Source organism: Oncorhynchus masou, unplaced genomic scaffold (assembly GCF_036934945.1).
Source record: "Oncorhynchus masou masou isolate Uvic2021 unplaced genomic scaffold, UVic_Omas_1.1 unplaced_scaffold_2370, whole genome shotgun sequence".
In the NCBI taxonomy this organism is placed as follows: domain Eukaryota; kingdom Metazoa; phylum Chordata; class Actinopteri; order Salmoniformes; family Salmonidae; genus Oncorhynchus; species Oncorhynchus masou.
In genome coordinates, this window is record NW_027008829.1 from 50,001 (window position 1) to 62,483 (window position 12,483).

The window sequence follows — 12,483 nt, forward strand, 5'->3', positions numbered from 1 at the left end:
CTTTCCAGCCCTGCCCTGCCCTGTCCCATGTTGTCCCCATCTCTTTCCAGCCCTGTCCTGTCCAGTCTCATGTTGTCCCCATCTCTTTCCAGCCCTGCCCTGCCCTGTCCAGTCCCATGCTGTCCCCATCTCTTTCCTGCCCTGCCCTGTCCAGTCCCATGCTGTCCCCATCTCTTTCCAGTCCTGTCCTGTCCAGTCCCATGCTGTCCCCATCTCTTTCCAGTCCTGTCCTGTCCAGTCCCATGCTGTCCCCATCTCTTTCCTGCCCTGTCCTGTCCCATGCTGTCCCCATCTCTTTCCAGCCCTGCCCTGCCCTGTCCAGTCCCATGCTGTCCCCATCTCTTTCCAGTCCTGTCCTGTCCAGTCCCATGCTGTCCCCATCTCTTTCCAGCCCTGCCCTGTCCAGTCCCATGCTGTCCCCATCTCTTTCCAGCCCTGTCCTGTCCTGTCCCATGCTGTCCCCATCTCTTTCCAGCCCTGTCCTGTCCAGTCCCATGCTGTTCCCATCTCTTTCCAGCCCTGTCCTGTCCAGTCCCATGTTGTCCCCATCTCTTTCCTGCCCTGTCCTGTCCCATGTTGTCCCCATCTCTTTCCAGCCCTGCCCTGTCCAGTCCCATGTTGTCCCCATCTCTTTCCAGCCCTGGCCTGTCCAGTCCCATGTTGTCCCCATCTCTTTCCAGCCCTGCCCTGCCCTGTCCAGTCCCATGTTGTCCCCATCTCTTTCCAGCCCTGGCCTGTCCAGTCCCATGTTGTCCCCATCTCTTTCCAGCCCTGGCCTGTCCAGTCCCATGTTGTCCCCATCTCTTTCCAGCCCTGTCCTGTCCTGTCTCATGCTGTCCCCATCTCTTTCCAGCCCTGCCCTGCCCTGCCCTGTCCAGTCCCATGCTGTCCCCATCTCTCCCCACCCTCGGGTCTCAAAACGTCTCATGGTTACCAACTTCCCCAAGTCTCTCCTGTCCTGTCCTGTCCTGTCCAGTCCCATGCTGTCCCCATCTCTCCCCACCCTCGGGTCTCAAAACGTCTCATGGTTACCAACTTCCCCAAGTCTCCTGTCCTGTCCAGTCCCATGCTGTCCCCATCTCTCCCCACCCTCGGGTCTCAAAACGTCTCATGGTTACCAACTTCCCCAAGTCTCTCCTGTCCTGTCCAGTCCCATGCTGTCCCCATCTCTCCCCACCCTCGGGTCTCAAAACGTCTCATGGTTACCAACTTCCCCAAGTCTCTCCTGAACTGCCTTCATCCAGCTCTCTCTGTCTCTCTGCTTCTTCCAATTGACATTTCTTGCCTGATTTCTCTCAAAAAGCATCTGAGCTGCTCTGTTCTGTTCTCTGTTCTGTTTCTATCTTCTGTTCTGTTTCTATCTTCTGTTCTCTGTTCTGTTTCTATCTTCTGTTCTGTTTCTATATTATGTTCTCTGTTCTGTTTCTATCTTCTGTTCTGTTTCTATCTTCTGTTCTCTGTTCTGTTTCTATCTTCTGTTCTGTTTCTATCTTCTGTTCTCTGTTCTGTTTCTATCTTCTGTTCTGTTTCTATCTTCTGTTCTCTGTTCTGTTTCTATCTTCTGTTCTGTTTCTATCTTCTGTTCTGTTTCTATCTTATGTTCTCTGTTCTGTTTCTCTGTTCTGTTTCTATCTTCTGTTCTCTGTTCTGTTTCTCTGTTCTGTTTCTATCTTCTGTTCTCTGTTCTGTTTCTCTGTTCTGTTTCTATCTTCTGTTCCCTGTTCTGTTTCTATCTTCTGTTCTCTGTTCTGTTTCTCTGTTCTGTTTCTATCTTCTGTTCCCTGTTCTGTTTCTATCTTCTGTTCTCTGTTCTGTTTCTATCTTCTGTTCTCTGTTCTGTTCTCTGTTCTGTTTCTATCTTCTGTTCTGTTCTCTCCTGTCTGCTTTGCTTCTGCATTTTCTATAATCTATTCTCTCTGTCTTCTCTTCTCTCTCTCTTCTATTCTCTCTGTCTTCTCTTCTCTCTGTCTTCTCTTCTCCCTGTCTTCTCTGCTACTCACTGCCTGTGCTGTGCAGAAGTACTTGCATGACTCCAACCACACCGGCATTAAGTGGTGCAAGGTATGAAACGCTTTCTCTTCTATGAACATGACATTTCTTCTGACTGCTTCTACTGCTGGTGACTCTTTTTGACCTGCTTGTTAAACTGCTTTTTTTGGTTCAAATGTTCCAAATGTCCCAGCCTACTTTGTGCCTTCATTCCATTTCAATGTCTTCTGTGTGTCTTCATCTGTTGGGGGATTTTAATTAATTACGGTGTGATTTATGGTTTAGGTCTAAACTCATAACATCTCCTGGTCATGTCTGCCAAACATGTGTCCCATCTGCTCATGTTTCATATTTCCCTCAGAGGATGCATCTGCATCTTAGTTTGGGAGAAAATCACAAACAGTGTTTCCCCGGAGTACTCGGTCCTCTCAAAGACTCTTCCCTACAAAGCACCGTCCATCCGTCCGTGCTTAGGGAGGCTGTCCACTCTGTCCTCCCCAGAAGGATGATCCATTCTTAGGGAAGGTAATCCCGACGCTTCCCCTAAAATGATGCTCTGTTCTTGGGGAGACGTTACTCACTGTCCCCCTAAAAGGAAGACTTATGAAGAGTCCTCAACACTGAAGAGACCACTGTAAAGTTTACCTAGTCTTTTTACCTTAGGCCTCTCTCTCTCTCTCTCTCACTCTCTCTCTCTCTCTCTCCCTCTCTCTCTTAGTCTCCCCCACTCTCTCTCTCTCTCTCTCTCTCTCTTGGTCTCTCTCTCTCTCTCTCTCTTGGTCTCCCCCTCTCTCTCTCTCTCTCTCTTGGTCCCCCCTCCCTCCCTCTCTCTCTCTCTCTCTCTCTCTCTCTCTCTCTCTCTCTCTCTCTCTCTCTCTCTCTCTCTCTCTTGGTCTCCCCCTCTCTCTCTCTCTCTCTCCCCCTGAGGTGTGATTTAGCTCTAAATATTCCTTCTGAAAGAGAGACTTCTGATCTTCGACTCCGTACTGGCACATGCAAACGTGGAGATGAATAGTTTGAATCAGAAGGTGTTAGTGTGTGTGTGTGAGTATCTGTGTGTGTGTGTATGCACACGTGTGTGTGTTATGGAATGTGTGAAAGTTTGGACAGCCCATACAGATGTAGGATCTTAATTTGAGCCAGATTGCTACAACATGAAAATAACCCTGCAGCAACAGGAAAGGACATGTCTGTAAGGGTTCATACATTATTCGTAAGGGAGAATCAAGTCAGACATTTCTTTTTTTTTTACCCCTTTTTTTCTCTCTAATTTCGTGGTGTCCAATTGTTAGTAGCTACTATCTTGTCTCATCGCTACAACTCCCGTACGGACTCGGGAGAGGCGAAGGTCGAGAGCCATGCGTCCTCCGAAACACAACCCAACCAAGCCGCACTGCTTCTTCACACAGTGGCGTCCAACCCGGAAGCCAGCCGAACCAATGTGTCAGAGGAAACACTGTGCACCTGGCGACCTTGGTCAGCGTGCACCTGGCGACCTTGGTCAGCGCGCACCTGGCGACCTTGGTCAGCGCGCACCTGGCGACCTTGGTCAGCGCGCACCTGGCGACCTTGGTCAGCGTGCACCTGGCGACCTTGGTCAGCGCGCACCTGGCGACCTTGGTCAGCGCGCACCTGGCGACCTTGGTCAGCGCGCACCTGGCGACCTTGGTCAGCGCGCACCTGGCGACCTTGGTCAGCGCGCACCTGGCGACCTTGGTCAGCGCGCACCTGGCGACCTTGGTCAGCGCGCACCTGGCGACCTTGGTCAGCGCGCACCTGGCGACCTTGGTCAGCGTGCACTGCACCCGGCCCGCCACAGGAGTCGCTACTGCGCGATGAGACAAGGACATCCCTACCGGCCAAACTCTCCCTAATCCGGATGACGCTGGGCCAATTGTGCGTCGCCCCATGGACCTCCGGTCGCGGCCGGCTGCGACAGAGCCTGGGCTCGAACCCAGAGTCTCTGGTGGAAGTCTAAGTGAAAATGACAAACTTCAGAGAAAAGTTGTCCTGCAACAGGATGATCAAATTAAGATCCTACATCTGTATGAATCCCATTATAACAGATCAGTAGTAATGTGTGTGAATCCCATTATAACAGATCAGTAGTAATATGTATGAATCCCATTATAACAGATCAGTAGTAATGTGTATGAATCCCATTATAACAGATCAGTAGTAATGTGTGTGAATCCCATTATAACAGATCAGTAGTAATATGTATGAATCCCATTATGACAGATCAGTAGTAATATGTATGAATCCCATTATAACAGATCAGTAGTAATGTGTGTGAATCCCATTATAACAGATCAGTAGTAATGTGTATGAATCCCATTATAACAGATCAGTAGTAATATGTATGAATCCCATTATAACAGATCAGTAGTAATGTGTGTGAATCCCATTATAACAGATCAGTAGTAATGTGTGTGAATCCCATTATAACAGATCAGTAGTAATATGTATGAATCCCATTATGACAGATCAGTAGTAATATGTATGAATCCCATTATAACAGATCAGTAGTAATGTGTGTGAATCCCATTATAACAGATCAGTAGTAATATGTATGAATCCCATTATGACAGATCAGTAGTAATATGTATGAATCCCATTATAACAGATCAGTAGTAATATGTATGAATCCCATTATAACAGATCAGTAGTAATGTGTGTGAATCCCATTATAACAGATCAGTAGTAATATGTATGAATCCCATTATGACAGATCAGTAGTAATATGTATGAATCCCATTATAACAGATCAGTAGTAATATATATGAATCCCATTATAACAGATCAGTAGTAATATGTGTGAATCCCATTATAACAGATCAGTAGTAATATGTATGAATCCCATTATAACACATCAGTAGTAATATGTGTGAATCCCATTATAACAGATCAGTAGTAATATGTGTGAATCCCATTATAACAGATCAGTAGTAATATGCTCAACTGAATGTTCATGCTTCATAAATAATAGACTTGTGGTTGACAGGTAATGTATTGGACACCATACAGGGTGTTGACATGGGTTCACTTGGCACAGACATACAGGGCTCTTTTAAAGCTGAGCCTGTCAGATTCATATCAACTGGTGGGGGGGGGGGAACGGTCTAGGTAGTGGTTGGCCTAAGATCAGTTTACTCACCTCAAATGCTAAACTTCGGTATTAGGGTGTAATGCAAAACTGACCTTGGTTCAGGAAGACCTCTGTACAATAAGCAGGGGAGGCTGCAGTTCTTATGAAATGCTGCAGGGGGCAGTGTGAGGGTGGAGGCGTTTGTGTGTTTGGCTGTAGAGAGAGAGAGAGAGAGAGTGTAATTCAGACGTTGGCAATACCTGTCTGTATTTTATGATTAAAGTGGAAAGAGCAAACGAAAACAAATGTTTGTGTTAATGTGCTCTAGAAGAGATTGTAGTGCCAAAGAGTTCTGCTTCCAGAAGAAAGCAACAACCAAAGGAAACCGAAGGCCTCACTTGTTGTCGTTGGCTTTGAGACCCACGTTAGAGGACGAGGTTTCTGCTTTTACACTGATGGTCAACTCTGGAGAAAAAGAGACAGAGAGAGAATATGATTTACCCGATGATGACACCAGGGATTATTATTCTGTAATCTCCTCCTTGATAAAGCCAGTTTGAGATTAAATGATTTTGGAATCTGTTAGGCATGTGGGGTCCATTGATTCATGATGCCATATCATTCCGTTAGTTCCAAAGCTCTGTTCATTCTCAAACTGATGAGAGACGTCAACTCCTCGTTTTCTCTCTATTGTTTTCAAACTCTCTTATTTGTTCTATTTTGAACCTCGACGACACATAGTTCCTCATCACCATGTTCTGCCGTTTGGAACTCCATGTTCTGCCATTTGGAACTCCATGTTCTGCCATTTGGAACTCCATGTTCTGCCATATGGAACTCCATGTTCTGCCATATGGAACTCCATGTTCTGCCATTTGGAACTCCATGTTCTGCCATATGGAACTCCATGTTCTGCCATATGGAACTCCATGTTCTGCCATATGGAACTCCATGTTCTGCCTTATGGAACTCCATGTTCTGCCATATGGAACTCCATGTTCTGCCATATGGAACTCCATGTTCTGCCATATGGAACTCCATGTTCTGCCATATGGAACTCCATGTTCTGCCATCTGCCATATGGAACTCCATGTTCTGCCATATGGAACTCCATGTTCTGCCATTTGGAACTCCATGTTCTGCCATATGGAACTCCATGTTCTGCCATATGGAACTCCATGTTCTGCCATATGGAACTCCATGTTCTGCCATATGGAACTCCATGTTCTGCCATTTGGAACTCCATGTTCTGCCATATGGAACTCCATGTTCTGCCATATGGAACTCCATGTTCTGCCATATGGAACTCCATGTTCTGCCATATGGAACTCCATGTTCTGCCTTATGGAACTCCATGTTCTGCCATATGGAACTCCATGTTCTGCCATTTGGAACTCCATGTTCTGCCATATGGAACTCCATGTTCTGCCATATGGAACTCCATGTTCTGCCTTATGGAACTCCATGTTCTGCCATATGGAACTCCATGTTCTGCCATATGGAAGTCCATGTTCTGCCATATGGAACTCCATGTTCTGCCATATGGAACTCCATGTTCTGCCATATGGAACTCCATGTTCTGCCATATGGAACTCCATGTTCTGCCTTATGGAACTCCATGTTCTGCCATTTGGAACTCCATGTTCTGCCATATGGAACTCCATGTTCTGCCATATGGAACTCCATGTTCTGCCATATGGAACTCCATGTTCTGCCTTATGGAACTCCATGTTCTGCCATATGGAACTCCATGTTCTGCCATATGGAACTCCATGTTCTGCCTTATGGAACTCCATGTTCTGCCATTTGGAACTCCATGTTCTGCCATATGGAAGTCCATGTTCTGCCATATGGAACTCCATGTTCTGCCATATGGAACTCCATGTTCTGCCATATGGAACTCCATGTTCTGCCATATGGAACTCCATGTTCTGCCATATGGAACTCCATGTTCTGCCTTATGGAACTCCATGTTCTGCCTTATGGAACTCCATTTTCTGCCATATGGAACTCCATGTTCTGCCATATGGAACTCCATGTTCTGCCATATGGAACTCCATGTTCTGCCATTTGGAACTCCATGTTCTGCCATTTGGAACTCCATGTTCTGCCATATGGAACTCCATGTTCTGCCATATGGAACTCCATGTTCTGCCATTTGGAACTCCATGTTCTGCCGTATGGAACTCCATGTTCTGCCGTATGGAACTCCATGTTCTGCCGTATGGAACTCCATGTTCTGCCGTATGGAACTCCATGTTCTGCCGTATGGAACTCCATGTTCTGCCGTTTGGAACTCCATGTTCTGCCATATGGAACTCCATGTTCTGCCATTATGAACAAGACTTGCTTTTATTTCCTATTTCTCTGTATTTTTAAAAACATTTTTTTTACCGTTTTTGCTGATGCTGCTTTTGTTTAAAATATTGTTGTGCTCACAATATTCTCTCTGTTCTTTCTTCTTTGTCTCTTGTTTCTCTCTCTGTTTCTTCTCTCATAGCAGGGAAAGGAGGAAAGAATCTGTTTCTGCTCTCATCAAATCAAACCAAACTTTATTTGTCACATGCGCCGAATACAACAAGTGTAGACCTTACCTTGAAATGCTTTCTTTACAAGCCCTTAACCAACAGTGCAGAAGAGTTAAGAAAATATTTACCAAATAAACTAAAGTAAAAATGAATAAAAAGTAACAATAACATAACAATAAGGAGGCTATACACCGGGGGTACCGGTACCGAGTCAGTGTGCAGGGTTACAGGTTAGAGGTCATTTGTACATGTAGGTAGGGGTGAAATGACTATGCATAGGTAATGAACAGCGAGTAGAAGCAGTGTACAAAACAAAGGGGGGGGGGGGGGTCAATGTAAATAGTCTGGTAGCCATTTAATGAATTGTTCAGCAGTCTTATGGCTTGCGGGGGGAGGGGGGGGTAGAAGCTGTTAAGGAGCCTTTTGGTCCTAGACTTGGCGTACCAGTACCGCTTGCTGTGCGGTAGCAGAGAAAATAGTCTATGACTTGGGTGACTTTATGGGTGAATTTATGGGTGAATTTGATGGGCTTTCCTCTGACACGCCTATTATATAGGTCCTGGGTGGCAGGAAGCTTGGCTCCAGTGATGTACTGGGCCGTATGCACTACCCTCTGTAGTGCCTTACGGTCAGATGCCGAGCAGTTGCCGTACCAGGTGGTGATGCAACCGGTCAGGATGCTCTCGATGGTGCAGCTGTATAAATCTTGTTGAGGATCTGTGGGCCCGTACCAAATCTTTTCAGTCTCCTGAGGGGAAAAATGTTTTGTCCTGCCCTCTTAATGACTGTCTTGGTGTGTTTGGACCATGATAGTTTGTTGGTGATGTGGACACCAAGGAACTTGAAACTCTCGACCCGCTCCACTACAGCCCCGTTGATGTTAATGGGGGCCTGTGGCCCGCCTTTTCCTGTAGTCCACGATCAGCTCTTTTGTCTTGCTCACATTGAGGGAGAGGTTGTTGTTGTGGCACCACACTGCCAGGTCTCTGACCTCCTCCCTATAGGCTGTCTCATCGTTGTCGGTGATCAGGCCTACCACTGTTGTGTCGCCAGCAATCTTAATGATGGTGTTGGAGTCGTGTTTGACCACGCAGTCATGGGTGAGCAGGTAGTACAGGAGGGGACTAAGTACACACCCCTGAGGGACCCCAGTATTGAGGATCAGCGTGGCAGACGTGTTGTTGCCTACCCTCACCACCTGGGGGTGGCCCGTCAGGAAGTCCAGGATCCAGTTGCAGAGGGAGGTGTTCAGTCCCAGGGTCCTTAGCTTAGTGATGAGCTGCGAGGGGACTATGGTGTTGAACACAGAGCTGTAGTCAATGAATAGCATTCTCACATAGGGGTTCCTTTTGTCCTGGTGGGAAGTGGCAGTGTGGAGTGCAATAGAGATTGAATCATCTGTGGATCTGTTGGGGCGGTATGCAAATTGGAGTGGGTCTAGGGTGTGGATGCTGTTGATCTGAGCCATGCCTTTCAAAGCACTTCATGGTTACCGACGCGAGTGCTACGGGGCGGTAATCATTTAGGCAGGTTAACCGCTTCCTTGGCACAGGGACTATGGTGGTCTGTTTGAAACATATTGGTATTACAGACAGGGAGATGTTGAAAATGTCAGTGGAGACACTTGCCAGTAGGATCACACACCTCATGAAACAGCCAAGGATACCCTCTCCTCTTCTACACCTCTCAACACCTTGAGGAGGAAAGGTATTACCTTTTGTCCCCTCTCTTCCTCTTTGTCAATGGACAATGCTGGATATTTTCCTGTCTTTAAGGGTCTTTAAGGCGGACTGTTAAATCTGATCTAGGACCTGCTGCTAATGCCCCTCTTCCTGTAAAACGCCTTAAGACTGACTGGAATGGGACCGCAGGGGAAAATCAGTCATAAGCTCTTCATTAGCTGAGCCATGTCTCAATGTCTCGGTACCAGTCATTAGGAAAGCAGGATTAGTGGGACGATACTGTTACAGCACAACAGTGTGTGTGTGTGTGTGTGTGTGTGTGTGTGTGTGTGTGCTACTACATTGAGTCTCCCTATCATATGTATCTCCCACCCTGGTCAAGGTTAGACAAAGACAGTGCATGATATATACAGTTTTAAAGCTCTGGGTATCGTGGACATAAATCAACCATCTATAGCTGATTCATATCTCCAGCTTATTTAGCTGCGTCTTGTCCACATAATGTTATAGGAGCCATTTTTCATCTTGTGCTAAGCTCAGCTTGGGTTGGCTGGTTCAAATCCAGAGGTATTGTGGGTGCCTTAAGGCCATTTACAGGAGGAGGGTTTTAGCTCTGGGATCAGGTCTTAGGAAATAGGGTTGTCTGTGGTAATGCTATCTGACCTCCTGGCAGTGAGGGACACGCGCTCTCTCCTCTCCTCTCCTCTCCTCTCCTCTCCTCTCCTCTCCTCTCCTCTCCTCTCCTCTCCTCTCCTCTCCTCTCCTCTCCTCTCCCTCTCCTCTATCCCTCTCTCCTCTCCTATATCCATCCTCTCCTAATCCCTCTCTCCTCTCCTTTATCCCTCCCCTTCCCTCCTCTCCTCTCCTCTGCCCTCTGACTAATCTCCTCTCCTTCCCTCTCCTCTCCTGGACCTTCCTCTCCTCTCCTCTCCTCTCCTCTTCTCTCCTCTATCCCTGTCTCCTCTCCTCTATCCATCCTCTCCTCTATCCCTCTCTCCTCTCCTTTATCCCTCCCCTTCCCTCCTCTCCTCCACTCTTTTCCTCACTTTATTTCTCCACACATTGGAGTGATTAGCATCCTGCTGCCTTCTAGGCTTTTAATCTTTCTCTCAGTTACTCCATCTCTGTCTGTCTCTCTCTCACTTTACTCATGGCCTCTCTCTCTCTCTCTCTCTCTCTCTCTCTCTACTCATTATTTCTCTCTCTCTTTACTCATGATTTCTCTCTCTCTCTCTCTCTCTCTCTCTTTTACTCATCATTTCTCTCTCTCTCTCTCTCTCTCTCTCTCTCTCTTTTACTCATGATTTCTCTCTCTCTCTCTCTCTCTTTCTCTCTCTCTCTCTCTCTCTTTCTCTCTCTCTCTCTCTCTCTCTCTCTCTCTCTCTCTCTCTCTCTCTTTTACTCATGATTTCTCTCTCTCTCTCTCTTTTACTCATCATCAGTGAGGTACAGGACAGTAAGGTACAGGACAGTAAGGTACAGGACAGGACAGTGAGGTACAGGACAGGACAGTGAGGTACAGGACAGGACAGTAAGGTACAGGATAGGACAGTGAGGTACAGGACAGGACAATGAGGTACAGGACAGGACAGTGAGGTACAGGACAGGACAGTGAGGTACAGGACAGGACAGTAAGGTACAGGACAGGACAGTGAGGTACAGGACAGGACAATGAGGTACAGGACAGGACAGTGAGGTACAGGACAGGACAGTAAGGTACAGGACAGGACAGTAAGGTACAGGACAGTGAGGTACAGGACAGGATAGTGAGGTACAGGAAGGACAGTGGTACAGGACAGGACAGTGAGGTACAGGACAGGACAATGAGGTACAGGACAGGACAATGAGGTACAGGACAGGACAGTAAGGTACAGGACAGGACAGTAAGGTACAGGACAGGACAATGAGGTACAGGACAGGACAGTGGTACAGGACAGGACAGTGAGGTACAGGACAGGACAGTGAGGTACAGGACAGTAAGGTACAGGACAGTAAGGTACAGGACAGTAAGGTACAGGACAGTAAGAAACAGTACAGTAAGATACAGGACAGTACGGTACAGGACAGGACAGTAAGGTACAGGACAGTAAGGTACAGGACAGGACAGTAAGGTACAGGACAGTGAGGTACAGGACAGTAAGGTACAGGACAGTAAGGTACAGGACAGTAAGGTACAGGACAGTAAGGTACAGGACAGTAAGGTAAAGGACAGAAAGATACAAGACAGTAAGATAAAGTACAGTACAGTCAGGTACAGGACAGTAAGGTAAAGGACAGGACAGTAAGGTACAGGACAGTAAGGTACAGTACAGGACTGTAAGGTACAGGACAGGACAGTGAGGTACAGGACAGTGAGGTTCAGGACAGGACTGTAAGGTAAAGGACAGTAAGGTACAGGACAGTAAGGTACAGGACAGTAAGGTACAGGACAGGACAGTAAGGTAAAGGACAGTAAGGTACAGGACAGTAAGGTACAGGACAGGACAGTAGGTACAGGACAGTGAGGTACAGAACAGTAAGATACAGGACAGTAAGGTACAGGACAGTAAGGTACAGGACAGGACAGTAAGGTACAGGACAGTGAGGTACAGGACAGGACAGTGAGGTACAGGACAGGACAGTGAGGTACAGGACAGGACAGTGAGGTACAGGACAGGACAGTGAGGTACAGGACAGTGAGGTACAGGACAGTAAGATACAGGACAGTACAGTGAGGTACAGGACAGGACAGTGAGGTACAGGACAGGACAGTGAGGTACAGGACAGGACAGTGAGGTACAGGACAGGACAGTGAGGTACAGGACAGGACAATGAGGTAAAGGACAGGGAAGTGAGGTACAGGACAGGACAGTAAGGTACAGGACAGGACAATGAGGGACAGGACAGTGAGGTACAGGAGAGGACAGTGAGGTACAGGACAGGACAGTGAGGTACAGGACAGGACAATGAGGTACAGGACAGGACAGTGAGGTACAGGACAGGACAGTAAGGTACAGGACAGGACAATGAGGTACAGGACAGGACAGTGAGGTACAGGACAGGACAGTGAGGTAAAGGACAGTGAGGTACAGGACAGTGAGGTACAGGACAGTAAGGTACAGGACAGTAAGGTACAGGACAGTAAGGTACAGGACAGTAAGGTACAGGACAGTAAGATACAGGACAGTACAGTGAGGTACAGGACAGTAAGGTACAG

The 12,483-nt window shown here is 47.2% G+C and overlaps 1 protein-coding gene across 1 annotated transcript in view; it reads left to right on the plus strand.

The window, feature by feature from the left end:
* The window catches only part of LOC135533413 (ELKS/Rab6-interacting/CAST family member 1-like), a gene marked incomplete at both ends in the record, with an annotated part of 50,884 nt that extends 48,823 nt beyond the window's left edge, over positions 1-2,061 (plus strand). The window contains one exon of the mRNA XM_064960746.1: positions 2,017-2,061. Coding sequence (XP_064816818.1) covers positions 2,017-2,061 — 45 coding nt within the window. The remainder of the gene's footprint in view (positions 1-2,016) is intronic.
* Positions 2,062-12,483: the final 10,422 nt, after the last annotated feature.